This window comes from Citrus clementina, unplaced genomic scaffold (genome assembly GCF_000493195.1).
Source record: "Citrus clementina cultivar Clemenules unplaced genomic scaffold, Citrus_clementina_v1.0 scaffold_3, whole genome shotgun sequence".
Classification (NCBI taxonomy): Eukaryota; Viridiplantae; Streptophyta; class Magnoliopsida; order Sapindales; family Rutaceae; genus Citrus; species Citrus x clementina.
The window spans coordinates 1,123,019-1,142,655 of NW_006262339.1; the positions used below are offsets into that span (position 1 = coordinate 1,123,019).

Consider the following 19,637-nt stretch of genomic DNA (forward strand, 5'->3'; position numbering starts at 1 on the left):
ACTAGCTTGCTCTATTATAAACAAGAGAACTCCACTGGCTAACAAAGTTAAAACAGAACTAGAATGTAAAAATCAGTAAGTGCACACATAAATACTAAACTATCAGCTTTCTTAATTGACTACAACTACAGAAGAACTCTGTTTGACGTAACAAATGAAATGACTAATAAATAATAATCCGCGGCAAACAGACATTGGATGAAGTAACCAAAGAGACAAAACAATCTATAACTGATTTTGCATCTAGAAACCATAAATAAAATCACAAATGGCTAATTTGGCGCCATGATCAACGGAAGAAGGAAAAATATTTGGAGTTTTCGGCTCCTCTCTTCTCTTGCAGATTGTACAAGTTTGATTCAATGAACATAAAGTCGCTCAGACTATACTCAGGGAGTCGGGACATTAATCAAACTTTGAGATCTTAACCCCAACCAACTTTACCGGCGAATGGGTTGTGTATATATGAATGAAAAAGTTTGGACGAACCTGCTAAGATAAATCAATAGAGACCTGAATACATACAGCTATTCAGAAGAGTTCACGAACTTGTACACCAAACCGAAGAGAGTTGTTAGATTTCTAAACCATTTTACAGTCAAAATTTTATTTGCAAATGCCACAGGAAGAATCGTCTGGTTTCGCCACCATGATTCAATACCTTTAAATAGTATACAACACAAGCTGTTAAACACATTCTTCCTTACTGAACTCTTTCTAAAAGTGACTACTCTCTGGGATCCCCATTTCTGAACGAACTCATGATGGCAAATCCAATTTGTCAGTCAGCCAACAGCAAATTTCAACAAAACCCATGGTATTTACTCACAAATAATATCAATTGTTCTACTCATCATCAGAAACAATCTTTTGCTTTTTCCATTTATAAGCAGCTTCTAGTATCTTGAGATTCGTTGTCTGGGACTCTTCAGGGAATAGGTAGTCAATGTACTCCTCATACCTGTTGGGTCAAAATTTTGAAATCAGTGAGGGCAACCATGCTTACAATCTAACATGACAATCAACAAAAATTAACTAGTTTCGTATAATTAGTTGACTAACTCCTGGCATACTGGTGAACCAATAACACACAAACCCCATACTAGGATTCAAAAAACTGCTAAACGAGCATATGAAAAGATTGCCACTGGTTGCAAAAGTTTCAAAAATTTCCAAACCATAAGGACAACAAAGACATTAGGATATCTTAGTAAGGAAAATATATCAACAGTTAACTGGCACGTACCCAGCTGACAGCCCATCATCGCTTTGGGTTTGCCTCCTCTTTTTAAGTTTCTTTGGCAGCTTAGCCTGCACTAAGCTAACATCACCAAGCTCACCAAAACTACTCTCCATGTTCAACCATTCTTCTAACAACATAGCCCTTTCTTCCTTCAGTTCAGGTGCAGACGTTCTATAATAGTTTATAGCTTTCTCAAAAACCCCTGAAGAAGATGAAGGAAAATATAAGACCAACATTCAAACTGGTGATAGATTTCAAATACTCAATTAAGCAGCTACGAGTAAATGATAAAACAGGGGCAGGAGTCACGATGGCTCACTTCTTGCTCGCTGTATGCATTGCTTCTTTTGTTCATAGAGATGTTCCTGGAAATCATCTTCCGGCATGTCAGGATTTCCACCATCTTCGCCAGTAGCAGAACCCTCAAATTTCGCATAACTAATCCACACCTTCAAATGCTTTGTTCGATCTAAGAGTCTCTCATAAAGTGCTCTGGTTCTTTCATACTCCCCTTGTGATATCTCAAAATCAATGTATGCCTGAAATTAAACAATGTAAGTATTATACTTAGTTCCTACGTGTAACAAAAATTGAAAACACAAAGGAAGAAGCAGGGAAGGTGTTATGTGCAAGGTTCATTTCCATGATCTTTAGGTTGGTACTTGGCAGAAAAAACTGTAACCATTGATGCAACTTCTTTTTAATTTTGTCTCTTAAGCATTGCAAATCTAAGCACTTTCCAGGGTCAACTATTCATTCTCTGAGAACAGAAACAGATCAGTGATAAACAAAGACCAGATAAATCATGCTAGTAATGAGCATAGAAATTAAATAGACGTTTAAAGTAACCGAATATATCCCGTACTATATGCAAAAGCCAAAATAGAAATCGTGAAAAGAAGCAATCACCAGAAAAAAAGTTCTTATAAACAACAAAAGAAATCACCATGGGAAGGGGACTCTAAATCAGCCAAGATAAATTATTGGCAGCCAAAAAGACATGGGGATCAGGGGATCAGGAAACTAAACAAAAGAACCTTCTTTCACAGTGTCTACCAATTCAGGAACAAGGACCAACGTACAACAATCACAAGTGACATAAAGTTAACATGTGTAATGGGAAACGAGCAGCTAAGAATAATGGTAATGAAATAAATAGATAAAAGATTGACAGACATGCAGGGTGACTTTACCCAGGGACAGTTCAAAATAAAACATATACGCATATAATAGTACATGTAATGAGGAAAAAAGAAAAAAATTAGAAAAAAAAAAGTCTATTCAAGTTACCTTCCACAACAATTCAGGCATGTCCAAGGCCGGCTGGGCAATTGCAAGCTCAAAAATAGCTCTAGCTCGCTCATTTTCATCCAAAGATTTCTCCAGTTCGGCATATTTGCTCCATGCATAGCAGTTCTCTGGTGACCATTCCAAGTACTTCTCATAAAGCTTTCGGCAACGATCAATATTACCAAGATGCAGCTCTATCTCAATGTACTTTTTAAATATCTGTTTGCAGTAAGCAGATAAGTGAGAAAATATCAACTTGATGTCATCAATGCAACATAACTTTACAATCAATCAGAATACTACCTTATCCTTAGGAGCTTTTCCAATCGCATTGCCTAATATTTGTCGAGCACCATTGAGATTCAACTGCCGTATTTCAAATTGGGCAGCTAAGAGCCATATCTTCGCAAATGAGAATTTCTTGTGTGGAATCAGCTTCAGACACTCACTGGAAAAACATTAAGTGACAGTCAAAACCCTTAATTTACAACCATAGCAAGAAAGAAGAAATGGTACTTGAAATATTATAGTAGGGCACAGATTTGTTAGGCCCAGAAGGCAGAAGATAACAGATGCTAAGCCTGGGAAGTATGATAATGGCCTAATGGGTGACAAGAAGAAAGAGTTGGTAAGAGAGAGTTTGAGTGGAAATTTTGTCTAAAAGTTCTAGGCAAAGCTTGGGGATTTTGGATTTGAAATCATAAGTTGGATGACGCACAAATCTTAAGAAACAGAACAAGAAGCTTCCGAGAGATCTTGTTGCATTGGAAGCTAATATGGCTGCTGTTATGAGTCATGCATGATAAACCAGCAGTTCTTATTATGGTTCCATAAATGATTTTCAAATAATATACATATCTACATATTCTTAATTGACTCGGCAATCCCAAATGAAAATGCCACCAGTTACAACCACAAAACCAAAACAAATTAGTAATAATAATCAACATTTTCAAATCAATGTAATGCAAGCTTACTGGTATACATCCCTCGTCCGCTCCATATCTCCCGCATCCAGCTCCTCATACAATGCATAGTTAATCCTAAGACGATAAATTAAAAAATATTGATAAGAAGATCATACAGATAAACCTCTGAACTTCCAAAATCCAAAAGAAAACAACAACACTCCAACAAAAAACTTACCACAAGTAAATATATCTCTGCCAGTATCGCTTCTCCTCAGCTGGTGGCACATTAGCAATGGCACGCTCATAAACCTCCCTAGCCCTTTCCTTATTCCCCACACTCTCTTCTAACCTAATATAATCAAACCAAATATCATAATTCATCGGATTCTTCCTCACTTCATCCTCATACTGAAACCTCCTCTTTCCCACGATGGCATCCTCAATTCCTTCCCTGTCTCCATATTGCTTCTCAAATGCGACAAACTTTCTGTACAAGTCTTCCGCCCTTCCTTTTGGTATATGATCCAAGGCAAACTTATAAATACATCTCGCACGCTCTGTCTCTTTACATCTCTCCTCAAACTCAGCAAAAGCAACAAACAACTGCTCAGCCTCTTCATCATCCGCCAATTTCTCCACAGCATGTTCGTACACATTTCTTGCCCGATCAACTTCCCCCATTTTCATCTCAAACTTAGCATACTTAATCCAGGTTGACACTTTCGGGTGGCATTGAACAAAGCGTTCATATATCTGTCTAGCGCGTTCGACTTCATTATATCGAAGCTCAAACTTGATGTAAGATAGCCATCCTTGCTGATCGGGCATCCAATGCATCCACCTTTCGAAAATCTGTCTGGCTCCAGCCACATTCCCCAACATCTCTTCCATGTGAATATACTTATACCAGAGCTGGTCCACTCTCGGTAGCAAAGTAACCGCACGGTCCCAAACATTCCGCGCATGGTTTATGAACTTGTTCTTCATCTCAACTTCGGCGTACTTCAACCAAAGAGTGTGATTTCGGTAATCCACTTCGAGGGCGCGTTCCCACACGCTCCGAGCGCGGTTGAAATCCTTCTGAGACTCTTCCCATTTGGCATACTTTATCCAGACGCCTGTGTTCCACCGCACTCGGCGGATTAAGTCTTCGAACTCCTTGCGTTTACGGAGGCGGTAATCAGCGAGTTCGGTGGAGTCAGTGATTTTCTGTTTCGGCGGACGGATTTCAGCCTCCTGGCGTTCGCGAGCCTCGCGGAGGATTTGCTCGGCGGTGATTTGGATTGGAGCTGGGGTTTTGTTTTTGACTCGTGTTGGACGCGGGAGCTTGACCTCCGTGTCCTTCCGAGTGAGATAGCCCAGCGACGGATCCGCATCTTTTGATCCCATCATGGCAGAATCAAAGAAACAATGTTCGTGAAATCTTGAAATAGCAGCTTTCACGGTTCTACTTATTCTAGATACTGACCCGAGATGACGAAAATATGAAATTTATTCTTCTTCCTTTTGATTGTTATGAAGAATAGGGGAATTTTGAGACTACGTCAGTGTTAGGGTTTCTTGGTTTTGGCTGGTGATAGATAGTTGTTGATTTTGGCTGTTCCGTACAAAATTTGTAAAATAAATAAAAAGAAATATAACGATAATGGGACTGGCGAGAGCCTAGGGAAAACGAAAACAAGGGCCGCGCTCGGTTTTTTATTAATTATTACCCGGACTGGATTTTAAAAATATAAATATAATACAATGTATCCACGTAAACATTTAAGTAAATGCTAATTTTGAATACTGGACTTAACAATATATTTAATATTTGACAAACATAAATTACCGTATAAAAACAAACAAAATATAGTTAAAAAGAATAATAATAAGGGTTCGGTTATGTTAGAGTTTATTTACAGTACGAATATCAACCACACATGTAAAATAATAAATAATAAATAATAAATTATAGTGAGATTTTTATTATTTTATCATTTTATGTTGAAATTCGTGGGGAAATTTACGAAAATAACCATAAATATTTTGTTATTTTTGCAACTAATCCTTTGAACTTTTTTCTATCAACATTAGCCAAACACAAGCCTTTCTTCCCAAATTACCCTTCTTTATAGACCAAAACTAATCGGCATCGTGGCATGAGTTATTTTCAAACTTATTGATCTGAGTCGGGGGATGAATCTGATGACAGGGCACCTGTCGCACCAAGTTTTGGTGCGACAGGCACCCGTCGCACCAAGTTTTGGTGCGACAGGTGTTTGTGATTCGTCGGAAACGGTGGCGTTTTGGCCGGAAATTTGAGATAAGTTGTAACTGTTTGGTGATGCTTAGATTCCGGCGATGGGTTGGTCGATCGGAGGTGGGGAATAACGAAAGAGGTTGAGCTCGTGGAGAGGAGTGGATTGATTACGGTGGTGCTGGCTAAATCGCGGCGGAAACCGGTGAATGACGGCACGGTTGGCGCGGCTGTTTTGGTTGTTTTTCCGGCGATCTGTGGCTAATCAACGGTGTCCGATGCTTGGGGTTTGATGGCCGGCGATTTATGATCCGTTTAGTGGTGGTTGCGTCCGGATCGGTGACGGAAAACGAGAGCCGGCAGCCTTGGACGGTGGCCGCGGGCTGAAGCTTTTGTTTCTGTTCTGTTTCGGTTTTTTTTTTTTAAATAATGAAGCTAAACGGAAGAAAACAAAAAGGTGAAAGGAAAAGCAATCTCTCACCCGCGTCGAAGTCGAGAAAAGTTAGAAGCAATTTGGGCACGAAGATTATGGAAGGGGGAATGAATATCAATGGATTTGCAGGTGAAAGCATTAATAATAATAATGCTGATAGAATACAACTTAACAAATTTTCCATCTTAAAATCATGCAACAAGCCGCAAAAGATTAGATTTTTTTTTAAAAAAAAAAAATCAAGCTTTTTGGCCACAGAACAAGCTTTTTGGGGGAGAGATGAAGGAGGGGTATTTTGGTCTCAAAAGTTGTTTTATGGCTAATGTTGATAGAAATATTTTTGAGGGGTTAAGATGAAAAAAATCAAAACTTTAATAGTTATTAGTGTAAAATTCCCAAATTCGTGCTCCACCATAAATAAACTATAACACGACCATAGCCTAATAGTAATTATATACTTTTTAGTTTCTGTGCAGGAGAATGACATACATTGATTGGAAAAATGAGTTGACTAATTAATAATTTTGTGCATTATTGAAATTAATTATATACTTTTTTTCCCTTATTTTGATAAAACTACTTTATTATAATAACTAATCAGAAGTTACTAATATTAGTAAGAAAATGTCATATTACTCAATTAAAAACATTGTACCGTTTCCATGTAATAAAGTTATTTTAACAATATATTTTAAGACAACAAATTTATAATAAATATTTTTGTTGGAACAAAAGTGAGGGATTAGAAGAAAAAAATAATAATAAATTAATAAGTGAGAACAATAATTGTAATAATGATGGGGCTGAGGATCGGGATGTCAGTTATAAGGTGGCAAAGGTTAAGAAGTTGATTCATGATGGTTCTCTTGTCAATCATTGCTCAGAGTTGGCTGTTTCTTCTTGAAGTAAGAGTGTAGAGAAATTTTGGACCCCCCCGTCATGCCAAGAAGCAGTGATTTTGAGACAATGTGAAGAGAAAATTGGGGCTGAACATTTATCCAAAAATCTTACAAGAAATTTTCTTTTCAATATGCCTGGTATTCGTATCATTGACGACCCTCCAAACTTAAGTTCCAGTTCCTCTGACTCTGACGATGATCTGGATTTGGATTTTCGCATTTCTCAACTTATAGGGAACATAAATGATAAAAGGTGGGATTTTGAAGCAGACGTGCTTGCTGCATTTGAGAAAAACAATGAATTATATTTTGATGGCTGTTTGTGCTCTCTATAGACAGCAAATCACTGTGGGGAAATTGCCAAGGAGTTCATCGTCTTCCAACAATTGTGAATTTTAACCAGTTCAATTCACTTCCGTATGAACAAACAAGCAGTTTCACTGTAATCTTTTTTTGTTTTTCTTAACGTGCGCTAGTATCATTAATGATAATAGTTACCCCTTGATTACTTTCAATGTTACGAATTTATTTCCACTTGACCTCAAGTAGCTGTTTCCCCTTGATCCAAAGCTGACTACTTATAGTGAATAATGTCGGTGCTTCAGTTGACTCACACAGCAGAATAGAGTTGAAATTTTTCTTTCTGTTCATTTTAGTTGCCACTTTATTAATATTCTATGGAAATTGTTGTAAAATAGAAAGGTTATAGCATATTATGTAGGGCAGATGTTGTGACTAGCATAAAAGGCCACCTCCAAAGTTTCAAGGTGAGGTTTACCTGCATTAGAGCACGTTATCTATGCATTTTCAAATGGCATTTATGAGATGTTCATTCAATTTCTTTTCTATGCTCATAATGCATCCATCAATTGGCAGAAGGGGCACTACTTTGGCTGAGTTTCTAATTGATGTTGATCCACAAGGGAAGCTATAGAAATGTGTCTCAGAGTTGCTGCAGTTTGACCCAAAAGGTCTTGATGATTTACCAGAAGAAAGAGGATCCTCTATTCATGTCTTAAGTTGGACACAGAACTTTGTTGAAACCAGAAGTCTGTGCCAGTAGCAAGGCAGCTCCAGGAGTACAAGTGGATGTCATCTTTTTCATGTTATGTTTCACTTTTCATTGGAGGATTTGCTGTAGATAGTTTTACATGGTTTATCTCTCTCCTGATAGTTACATGACATTACTAATAGATGTAGACAAAACTGAGCATAACCTCTGAGATTCGGGCAAGTTTGCCCTGTTAATGTAACACGTTTTCTTATCTCCCAATTTAATGTGTTGCAACACACACATATGACTTAACCCAATACTAATAGTAATGAAGTTCAGTGCTGGATTGCTCAGAGCAAATTCGCATCGGCATCATGTAGACGAAATACACTTTTTTTTTTTAAAACCGCATTTATAGAATTTTACAAATATTGATTAAGTTAGAATATTGTGTCACATATATACATTGTTTTATTTATTTATTTTTGGAAAACACCATTACACCTTTTATTTTAACTTTGAAAAGATTAAAAAAAAATTTGAAAAGATGAAAGAAAATATTAAGTTGGGCCTATGTTGTTCCAAATTCAACGTTATCGAAGAGTCACGGGCATACATACTCCCGAAGTGCTAAATCTACATTGACCGGATCCACGTGTCGAAATGAAAGAAAGTGAGCCACCAGTCACACTCGCACAATTGGCCTTTTGAGTTGTTCGTCTTCGTTCCCATTCACCGACTGACCTGCGACCTGTCTGCTTCGTTTCTCTCCCTCAGTCTGAAATTAAGAAAAGAGAAAATGGGTTACAGATCAGGAGTAGTTATCGATTTAGAATTCGATTTTGATGGTAGTATTGACAATCGTTCTACTAGCGAGTTAATTTCGATGTTGAAATCCAGTTTCAGAGATGCGGATTTTGCGAAAGTGGAGTCAATTTTAGTTGAAAGAGAAGAGGAAAGGAAGTTAGAACTAGAATCGACGATGCAAGCAAACGATTGGCTCAAGGAAAAACTTGAAGAGTCCGGAATGCAAAAACTCAAAGCCGAAAACGAGCGGAATGAACTAATTGAGAGAGAGAGAAAGGCTGGGAGCTTGATAGAGTTTTGGAAGAAGAAATATGAGGGTCTGGAGTCGAGGATTCGGCAGTTGGATGCTGATATAATGTTGTTGGCGAGTGCGGACAGCCATGCTAGGGCTTCTAGTCAGAATGGAAACAATGTGGTTGAAGAGACTCCTGCTCCTGCTGCCCCTGACCAAGGTCAAGGTAATGCTAATGCCAATGCAGATCTTATTTTATTTTATTTTATTTTTTCAATTTCTACTTCGAGGCTACTACAACATTCTTTCTTTATTGGTGATTTTATCTTTCTGGATTGATGATGTAGCGTCATTGTAGATTCTTGGTCGCAAGCATTTATTGTAACCAGGATTTTAGAGTTTTGGTAAATTTGCAGTAGATATTGTACCGTTTCCTGTTATTTTCAAAACAAAACATTTAATTTGATGTTGCTCTTTCTCATAACTTCTGTTGGAAAATTTTTATGGCTTCAAATATCTCTGTAACATGCATATCTTCAATGCCAGATTGCAGTAGACTACCATCTGGAAGCATTATTAGAATCATTGACAGCGATGATGACTGTGCTTCAGAAGAAATTTTGAGCCGAAATGGAACCACTTCTCTAAGAGTTGCTAAAAGTTATCATTCAAGTCAGGCTGGTGCACAACATGTGACAGGAAGGCTCAAAAGAAAGCATGATTCATGTCCAATTCTAAATGAAAACAAGAATAGTAATGGTGACAGTGTTGAGGATGAGGATGTTGATGATAATTCTTTCACTGCTGATCATAAGCTAGCAAAGATTCAGAAGTTGAATCACGGACACAATGTTTCCCCTATCAATCATTGCGCAGAGCCGGCTGTTTCTTCTGGGACTAGTGTAGAGAAATTTTGCACCCCATCAAGTGCGCTTCTTGGACAATGTGAAAGTAAGCTGGGGGCAGAGCATGGTTCTCAAAATTTTATGAGAGAATTTCTTTTGGACGTGCCTGGTATTTGTAACATTGACTGCAGTTCAAGCTCTAGTTCCAGTTCCTCTGGTTCTGAAAGTGATGTGGATTTGGATTTTGACTTTCCTCAGCTCACTAGGATCGTAAATTATAGAAAATGGGAGTCTGAATCAGAAATGCTTGCTGCATTTGAGGAAGAGAATGAATTATATTTGAAGGCTGTTTGTGCTCTCCATAGACAGCAAACCACTGTGGGGAAATCGCCAAGGAGTTCATTGTCTTCCAATGATCAAGGCTTCAACCAGGCTAATGCACATCAGTCATCTTCCAACAATCGAGGCTTTAACCAGGTTAACGCACATCGGTACGGTCAAACAAGTGGTTTCATTACTGTTGCCACTTGCTTTTTCCTCTCAAAATTTCCTACTACATTAATGATAAGAATGCATTTTGATTACTTTTAGGCCCTGTTTGATATTATGGTTGCACAACTGTAATTTAAAAGCTATAACACTAAAGTGTGTAGTAAAAACTAGCTATTGTGTTACGGAAGCTAAGTTGATTTTATTGCACACTTGTATGATGAAGCCAAAACACCTCAATTAACAGACCTTAACGTTGTGAATTTATTTCCACTTTGCCTCTTGTTGCTATCACCTATTGATTCATGCTGACTTGGTCATAGAAAATGTGTAGTCCTTCTGCTGTCACAGTATCAAGTTTTGAGTTAAAAATTTCTTTTTGTTCTTTTTCTTTGCCTTTTTATAAATAAAATGTGTAAATTAAAAAAAAAATGACAGCAAGATTATAGTGTGAGTAGCATATTATGCAAGGTCAAATTTAGGGACTGGCAAGGAGGCTGCCTCCAAAGTCCCAGAGAGTTGGTTACCTGCATCAGAGCATGTTACATTTGCATTTATAATTGACATTTATTAGGCAAATTCTTTTAGATGTTAATATACTAGTCAATTAGTTGCAGGGTAACTTCTTTGGCTGAATTTCTCATAGATGGTGATTCACAAGGGAATCTGAAGAAATCTGTCTCAGAGTTGCAGCAGTACGACCCAGATGGTCTTGGTGACTGCAAAAAAATAGCTTTTGATTACTCAAAGCAGTTATTTGAGATATACCAGAAGAAAGAGGATCCTTTATTCATGTCTTAAATTGGATGCAACACTTGCTGAGATCAGAAGTGCTGCAAGTGTCCGGGAGGATAGGATCTCCTTTCTGTTTGTGTGCCACAATCTGACCTTTTCTTCCAAGTTTTGCTGTAGATAGTTACGCGCACTTTCTTTCTCCTGGTGTTTAACAATATTTTTAAATGTAACTCTGATATTAGTATATATTTGCTGATTCTGGTATTACAGGCATGCTTGCATAGTCTTTGCATATATTTGCTAATTGTATGGTGTATGGTGTCGGATACATAGGGCTAATTGCCATTGTGGTGGATTTGCGGCTAGCTGATAGTGCCGGGGTAAAATATGAATATTTTAATGGTATGTAGTAAATGTCGATCTGGATGATCTTCCCTTGGATGCTGATGCTGGAATGTGATGGCAGTAAGTTGTTACGCCTTTGCGTGTTTCAATGAGAGCTCATATTGAAGTGCCATTATTATTTCCCTATTAATTAATCAATCTTCTGGGCTTGATTTAGCTTGGATATATATGTCTTTCAAAATCAAAAGAAGGTGATGGTCTCATATCATTGTGTGGAGAAATTATGGAATATGTTAGGGGTATTATATCAATGCTATGTGTGTATTTATTTTTAAAAATATAAGTTGTGATTATATTAAATTAAATTATACATATCATATATTATTAAATAGTTATATGACCTCGATTGTATTTTAAAATCCTTTATTTTTTTGTGGTGCGTGCACTCAGAAATGATCACAGACCAGTCAAGTCTCAACATGTGTACATTTTGTGCTTCGTGTACAATTTTATGGTACAAAAACAAAACACGGCAGTCCATGCCCACGGGAATGCGCTTGAAACTAATGGAACTAACTTTGCGCATGACGCGGCAAGAAATGAGCCTATTGGTCGGGGCCCAAACGCATGTTTGGCCACGTGATATGACCATGATCCCCTTCTGTTTGGCGCGTGCTCCACTCTACCTTGAAACGACGTGGACCGTTGATCTGCACGCGATGCTCCAGTTCATCTCTTTAAGCTTGCCGATATTAATAGCTATGTACGTGGTTTTCTTTTCTTCTCGTCCAAACGATAATTCATCATCATACTCCATATGTGCAAAATGCTCATGCAACGCAGCTCTCAATATTATAATAAAAATTATTATTTAATCCAGATATTTTATTAGTTACATCAGTTAAAAAAAAAATGAATCACTGTAAATTGAACGGCAATCACAAAATTCCGGGAAATTCAATTGGATCGTTGAAATCCAAAAAAAGCACCGAAATTAATAGGTGAAGCAAATTTTGTGGATCAAAAATTCATTTTCCCCTGACTTGTACGATCGTTTGAACTCTGAACATTGAATGAAAGGAAAGGGGTACTCGAGAATAATCAATTAGTCCTTGTAATTTGACATTACCCGACCCGAGTTCACTGTTAGTAACTTGATCGAGAGTTGAACATAATACATATTAAACCAACGCGAAGTAAGCCACTCGATTCAAAAGTGAAAATGAAAATTCGTGGCACGTTAGTAAATACTTAAGCGGCGCTGTCTGCAGGAATTTACAAAAATAAATAAATAAATAAATAAATAAATCTCATAAACAAAATTACTGGCCTCTGTTTTTCCACATATCGGAGTTTCATAGATCTACTGATGATGAGACCAAAAGGTATTTAAATTCGCCCAACAATAATACTGACAAACATCCAAAAAATCAGAAAATTATTATTCTCTTTCTCGCGAAGAAAAATAAAACACATATTAAAGGCAAAAATTCACATAATTTTTCGTCTTTTTTTCCCAGGGAAGATATTTTTTCCAACTTCGGCCAGACTGCTGTATCTCTTCCACTTTTAACTTTCTTATTCAGTGGGGGGTTTCATAGGGCTTTATTAACTCGCTGAATTTTACATTTTTGCCCCCGAAATTTGCTCCTCAGAGATGGAAACCTGCGCATTTTAGCTCTCAGTATTTTGGGATTGAACTCAAAGTTTGGTACGTTGCGCTTCTATAATTGTTTATGCATTTAATTTTCTTTAATTCACTTTCTGTTTGGTTCTTGGGAAAATCAAGAAGAATATAAAACAAATGAAATGTTTAGTATTACTGTTATTTATCTATTTATTTATTTGTTTGAGTGAGTAGCTTATGTCCCTGCACATTAAATTTTCCTTTTTTTCGTATTTTTTTTCTCGCATTTTCTTGGCTTCAAACTGAGTATTAGTAGGTGCGTTAACAAAATTCAAGTTCACAGTTTATGTTGTAATAAACTGTGGTTGGGTTTTGGAATCATGTAATTTTGATTATATGCGGCATTAGTGTATGTCTTGTTAACAATGATTAGAGGCTAAGATTTATTGTTGAATTACATTTTATTATATTTGTTGGTATCCCTTTTAATCATTTGGATTGTGGTTTCTGACTGAAATAAGTCTGGTTTTACAGTACGTGTATAACTTATGAGTTAATGAAGTGAGTATGGATGATATGGACGAAGGAGTGGGTGAAGTGGCTCCAGTTAATGCAGCCGAGGGTGCTCCTCTCCAGAATAAAGAGATTGAGTATTCTTTGAGACCTGAAAGCTGCAACAACGTGTTGGAATCTGGAGAAATGGCCATACCTGAGGGCACTTCTTCTGACGGCTCTTTTCAAATACTTGCAGATATGTTGGAAGGTAAGAGTGTAAATAGGATTGTAAGCCCCATGGATGCTTCGGAAAACCCATGCCCACACAGTGACAGTGATGCTGGAATCATGGTTGAAGAGTTAACTGTGCGTAAATCAAACAGCTCAAACTTAGCGATCGTTGGTACATCAAACCACAGAGAGAGAATTTCGACCAGGCATGATAGGTGGCAGCATCTTTATCAACTGGGGAGCGGATCAGGAAGTGGGAGTTCACGTGGTGATAGGGGCCATGGCCGCACAATGTTGGGTGCATGGGAGGATGTGGGAGACACATCTCTCCATGATTTTATTACTCAGAAACCACTGAATGATGAGCACAATACAATCTTGGAGCAATCTGCTAATACTGAAAATGATGGGTTATCAGGCAATATGTTATCTCATGGAAGTATCCGTACAAAGATGTTATCCAAGTCAGGCTTTTCTGAGTTTTTTGTGAAAACTACCTTGAAGGGTAAGGGGATAGTATGTCGAGGCCCACCACTTAATGCATTTAAAGAGCGAAGAGGTATGATTGATACAAAGGCATTTGTTACCACTACAATGCCTTCTGATGCTGCACTAAAGGCTGCTGGAGCCATGATGGTTGCTTCTAATGCTTCACCAAAGCCTGTTGGTGTTGGCACTGCTGTGGTTTCAAATGGTTCACTGGACTTAGGTGCTAGAACTGGTGTGCCTGCTTCCTGTTGGATTGGTGGGCTCAGGCAGGGTAGTTCTGATCATGGGGTGAATTTGAGGGAATGGCTGAATGCTAGGGGTCATAAAGGGAAAAGAATTGAATGTTTGTATATATTTAGACAGATTGTAGCTCTGGTGGACTACCATCACACCCAAGGAGTTACCTTCCTCGAATTAAAGCCATCTTCTTTCAAATTGTTGCAATCAAATCAGGTTAAGTACATTGGACCAATCATCCAGAAAGAAACTTTAGAGAGTGCTTCCTTAGATATTCCTCATTCGGAGAATTATAGGCTTCGTAGAAGGTCAGCTGAGGAGGAAATGTTCACCACTGGTATTGCAAGTGCAAAGAAGCAAAAGTTCAACCATAATATGAATTTTTCAAGATGGTGGTCTCTCTTTCCTTCAAAATATGGCAACAAAATTGAAACAGCAAATGAGAGTGACATCAATGAAGTTAGTATACCACATTCTCATAATGATACAAATGAACATCACACAAATGCAGGATTTGGGACTTACAGCAAGTCCAGCAGCCCACTGGTATCTAATACTGCACAACAGCAGTCAACTTCTGTCAGTGAGCAGTTGGAAGAGAAATGGTATGCAAGTCCCGAGGAACTCAGCGGAGGGGTTTGCACCACCTCTTCAAATATCTATAGCCTTGGTGTTCTTTTCTTTGAGGTATGAAGATAGATTATTCCAGCTTCACAATTGTCATTTCACTGTTAGTTTGCATATTTCATTTTCTTATTAACAAATTGAGGCTTGCTATTTGCAAGTTTCCAGTAATGTATTAAACATTGTCTGTCCAAGTGATATCATATGTAAATGCATGTAAATGCAATCATGTTTTGTTTATATGCAGAATTTCCGCTTCCATATTAGTATTATTTATGAAAAGCATTTCCGCAGAATGTGTTATTACCTTTTGAGAATATATAGACCCATATTTTTTTCTTTTTGGCATGATCTATTTGTTGTCTGTCTTCTTCTTTTTTTATTTTTATTTTTTTTATGTAAAACAAATAATGTCCGCTGTTATGTGATTAATCTGGGTTTCTTTTCAGTTATTCGGTCGTTTTGATTCTGAAAGAGCACTTGCTGCTGCAATGTCAGATCTGCGCGATAGGATTCTTCCTCCAAGTTTTCTCTCAGAAAATCCCAAGGAAGCTGGATTTTGTTTGTGGCAACTTCATCCTGAACCACTATCACGCCCAACAACCAGGTGATTTGCAGTATTGTAGTTCTTTTTTTTTTTTTTTTGGGTGGGGGGGGGTGGTGGGGGTGGGGTGTGTCTATCATTACACAAAGGGGCTTCAAGAACATGATATGCTAAGGCGGCTATCCTCTTATCCAATGATAATGTTATAGAACTTATGAGAGAGGATTAAGTGTAAATTCTTTCTTAAACATATAGGATATCACTATCTACAGAAAAAGCGTATTGACTACCAGGGACGTAAATTAAAGGTGATGGTGAGCTTCTTTTCATAAGCATCTATGGATTGTGACATGCACTGTTGTGGATAACAGAATGTTGACTTGTGCATAGAAAAACTTAACCTGACATTAAAACTAGTTTTTATATTTGAAGGCTTCTTTAGGGTAGAAATTCTGGATATCTGCATGTTGAATTTTGCTATTAGCTTTTTTGGATGGGAAATTTGTTATAAATAGTGTATATTGAATCTTTTTTTACGATGCCAGCAGTGATGATAAGCATTCTAAGATTGTGGTTATTTGTGTTATAACAGGGAAATCCTGCAGTCTGAAGTAACTAATGAATTTCAGGAGGTGTGTGCAGAAGAACTGCTGTCATCCATTGATCAGGATGATTCTGAATCAGAACTATTATTGCATTTCCTCATCTCATTGGAAGAGGAAAAGCAAAATCAAGCCTCTAAGTTGGTGGGGGAGATTCGGTCCTTAGAAGCAGATATTAAAGAGGTTGAGAGAAGGCATTATTTGAAAAAACCTTTGGTGGATCCTTCCTTGCAAAACGAGTCTGCCCCTTCAAGGGAAAACAGGTATTTTAACGAACAACTTTCAAGTTCCGAGGCTCAGCTGTCACCCATTTCTGATGCAAATGAAATGAGGTTGATGAGGAATTTAAATCAGCTTGAAAGGGCTTACTTCTCCATGAGATCGCAAATCCAGCTTTCTGATTCTGATTCCACAACACGCGCTGACAATGATTTACTGAGAGATCGTGAAAATTTGTTTTTAGCACAACAGGATCAGGAAATACAGAATCCCACCGATCGTCTAGGAGCCTTCTTTGATGGTTTATGCAAGTATGCTCGCTATAGTAAGTTTGAAGTGCAGGGTATGCTGAGAACTGGGGAATTCAATAACTCTGCCAACGTAATTTGCTCAATTAGTTTTGACCGGGATGAAGATCATTTTGCTGCTGCTGGAGTATCAAAGAAAATAAAGATATTTGAGTTTAATGCACTGTTTAATGACTCCGTTGATGTTTATTATCCGGCAGTAGAAATGTCTAACAGATCAAAGCTTAGCTGCGTATGCTGGAACAATTATATTAAGAACTATCTGGCTTCAGCTGACTATGATGGTGTGGTCAAGGTTTGTATGTCCTGTAGGCTAGCAACTTATTGCTTTAGAAAGAAATTTTTTTTTACTTTGTAGTTATTATTTCTTTTATTTTTGTGTGCATGTAATCACACTGCTGTGTTTTGCTGTACATTTCATGACTTCTAACCCTTTTATTGCTCTTATTGTAATAAAGTAATCTCCTGTATTATTTATGCATGATTTGCTCGGATGTATTTCAGTTATGGGATGCATGCACTGGTCAAACAGTTTCCCATTACATTGAGCATGAAAAGAGGGCTTGGTCTGTTGATTTCTCTCAAGTGCATCCAACAAAGTTAGCCAGTGGAAGTGACGATTGTTCAGTTAAGCTGTGGAACATTAATGAGGTATTTTTTCTCTTTTACTATTCCTAAAATTGTCCTCTTGTATATCAAATCTTGGAATGTTAATTTTTTTTTTTCCATAATGAATTATTGACACTCTCTCTCTCTCTCTCTCTCTCTCTCTCTCTCTCGTGTGGATAGCATAAGATTTCCTTACTGACAAACATCAATATATTGGATCCTCAGTGTCTTCCACTTGAATAAATAATTTATTGCAAGAGCATTATATTTATGGTTCTTATCTGAAATTGTGAATAGATCATGGTAAATTGGTAATCCTTGTATTTCTACTATTTAAATGAGCAATGGCTATGTAGAGTAGAGAGCTACTAATCATTCGGGTGGGTCATCCACATCTGAGGCAATTGAATGTCGATATGGAGCATGGCCCTATAAAGATATGTTGCATTATGTTGCCATCATCTTTCTTGCTTATAAGATTCAAAGCTTTATGCTTTTAGTTCTTGCTACAGCATCAAGCTTCCAGAGTGTTTTATTTTTTGTTCTTGAAATGCTTATTCTTTCTTTATTTGGCAGAAAAACAGTTTAGCTACAATCAAGAACATTGCAAATGTCTGCTGTGTCCAGTTCTCTGCTCACTCATCTCATTTGCTGGCCTTTGGTTCTGCGGATTACAGAACATATTGCTATGATCTTCGGAATGCCAGAGCTCCCTGGTGTGTATTGGCTGGCCATGAAAAAGCTGTGAGCTATGTCAAATTCTTGGATTCTGGAACTCTTGTTACTGCATCCACCGATAATAAATTGAAGCTTTGGGATCTCAAAAGAACCAGTCACACTGGGCCATCTACCAATGCTTGCTCCTTAACCTTTAGTGGGCATACCAACGAGAAGGTTGGCATTTGCAGATTAGAACATAATTTGTTTCCTTTTACTATATTTAATCTGTCTGATTGTTGGCTCCTATTGGTTTGTTTTGACTTCACAACTTTGTCCTTCAGAACTTCGTGGGGTTGTCTACTGCTGATGGTTATATAGCATGTGGTTCAGAATCGAATGAGGTACAACATAAAGCATTCTTTTTTACATTGTTTTATTCCATCATTAAGTGTGAAACAATTATTCGTTTGAGGGAGTTTCTTTCATCCTTTATGCCTCATCCAAATTTTTTGCCAACAACATAACCGATGGACGATTGGGAACATGTTTGTGCTGTCTCAGGTTTATGCGTACCATAGGTCTCTGCCCATGCCAATCACTTCCTACAAGTTTGGCTCCATTGACCCTATTTCCGGTAAAGAGACTGACGATGACAACGGTCTGTTTGTTTCAAGTGTCTGTTGGAGACGGAGATCAGACATGGTTGTTGCTGCCAATTCAAGTGGGTGTATAAAAGTGCTGCAAATGGTTTAATTTGTGTTGAGCCTCCGAAACAGATAAAAGAATAGCTGTCTTCTGGCTTCTGGCAACTTGAGCTCTTGTCTTTCCTTCAGCTGAATCAAAGAAGTTTGGGCACCAAAACCCCAAGTGTCCAGAGATATGTTTGGTTTGGGCAATGTATTTGAGATGGAAATTCTCAAGTCAGAGCGACTCAGTATGCAGCATTTAGCATTTGCCTGGGAATGTCCTGACAGGGAAATAGCCAGGTTCCAGATTATGATTTCGGATGTATCCCCGAAAAGGCAACAGACTGGAAAAGGAAACTGTAGTGTGATATAAAAAGGTAAGATCAAGATTATTGTGAAATGTAGAATCAGAAATCAGTTTTGTCATTGGCAGGAGGATTCCTGTTTAACTGCTTTAAGTATGAAAGGGAACAATCAAGATTATTGTGAAATTCGTCCAGGCATCAGGGGATGGATTTCTTGGAATGGATGGATCCGGTATTTTAAGATTGGAAGTCAAGAATGTGTTATGGGTATGTGAATAATTCTTTCAATTGTCTCCATCGAAAATGCACACTTGTATGGAGTCCATTAGTGCCATGCTGTGTTGTGGTTCTCAGAGTAGCCAAGAAGCATTGCTGATAATTGATTCCATCCAATTGGGCTATCCGCGTAATCAAAGCTGTAACTACAAAAGGTGACTTGTAAATTTTATGTAAATGATAAATTTGTTCGATAGATCAGTAGATCAAAATATAGAATGATTCCATAGCCCATTCTATTTTGCCAGAAAGTGGCTTTAGTT

General features: G+C 37.8%; 3 protein-coding genes across 5 annotated transcripts; 2 read left to right on the plus strand and 1 right to left on the minus strand.

The window, feature by feature from the left end:
- Window positions 1–549: 549 nt before the first annotated feature.
- On the minus strand, window positions 550–5,127 carry LOC18049912 (crooked neck-like protein 1). The gene is made up of 7 exons (XM_006439335.2): window positions 3,680–5,127; window positions 3,511–3,576; window positions 2,837–2,981; window positions 2,534–2,752; window positions 1,563–1,782; window positions 1,247–1,445; window positions 550–961 (listed from the first exon to the last, which is right to left on the minus strand). Exons 1-7 carry the CDS (start codon window positions 4,834–4,836, stop codon window positions 847–849), a joined length of 2,121 nt encoding a protein of 706 aa, XP_006439398.1. The 5' UTR covers window positions 4,837–5,127; the 3' UTR covers window positions 550–846.
- A 3,479-nt stretch (window positions 5,128–8,606) lies between these two features.
- Window positions 8,607–12,227, plus strand: LOC18049913. Of its 2 annotated transcripts, none has more exons than XM_024189870.1 (3): window positions 8,607–9,274; window positions 9,595–10,384; window positions 11,913–12,227. In XM_024189870.1, exons 1-3 carry the CDS (start codon window positions 8,809–8,811, stop codon window positions 12,103–12,105), a joined length of 1,449 nt encoding a protein of 482 aa, XP_024045638.1. In that variant the 5' UTR covers window positions 8,607–8,808; the 3' UTR covers window positions 12,106–12,227. The 2 variants fall into 2 exon arrangements, with proteins under 2 accessions (XP_024045638.1, XP_024045639.1); XM_024189871.1 differs by lacking the exon at window positions 11,913–12,227 and adding an exon at window positions 11,000–11,660 and having other exon boundaries at window positions 8,610–9,274.
- A 465-nt stretch (window positions 12,228–12,692) lies between these two features.
- LOC18049914 (protein SPA1-RELATED 2) lies at window positions 12,693–19,570 on the plus strand. Of its 2 annotated transcripts, XM_006439338.2 has the most exons (9): window positions 12,693–12,847; window positions 12,983–13,173; window positions 13,624–15,228; window positions 15,615–15,772; window positions 16,302–17,133; window positions 17,343–17,489; window positions 18,024–18,341; window positions 18,449–18,508; window positions 18,669–19,570. In XM_006439338.2, the coding sequence occupies exons 3-9, from the start codon at window positions 13,657–13,659 to the stop codon at window positions 18,858–18,860; spliced, it is 3,279 nt and encodes a 1,092-aa protein (XP_006439401.1). In that variant the 5' UTR covers window positions 12,693–12,847; window positions 12,983–13,173; window positions 13,624–13,656; the 3' UTR covers window positions 18,861–19,570. The 2 variants fall into 2 exon arrangements, with proteins under 2 accessions (XP_006439401.1, XP_024044045.1); XM_024188277.1 differs by lacking the exons at window positions 12,693–12,847; window positions 12,983–13,173 and adding an exon at window positions 13,386–13,405.
- Window positions 19,571–19,637: the final 67 nt, after the last annotated feature.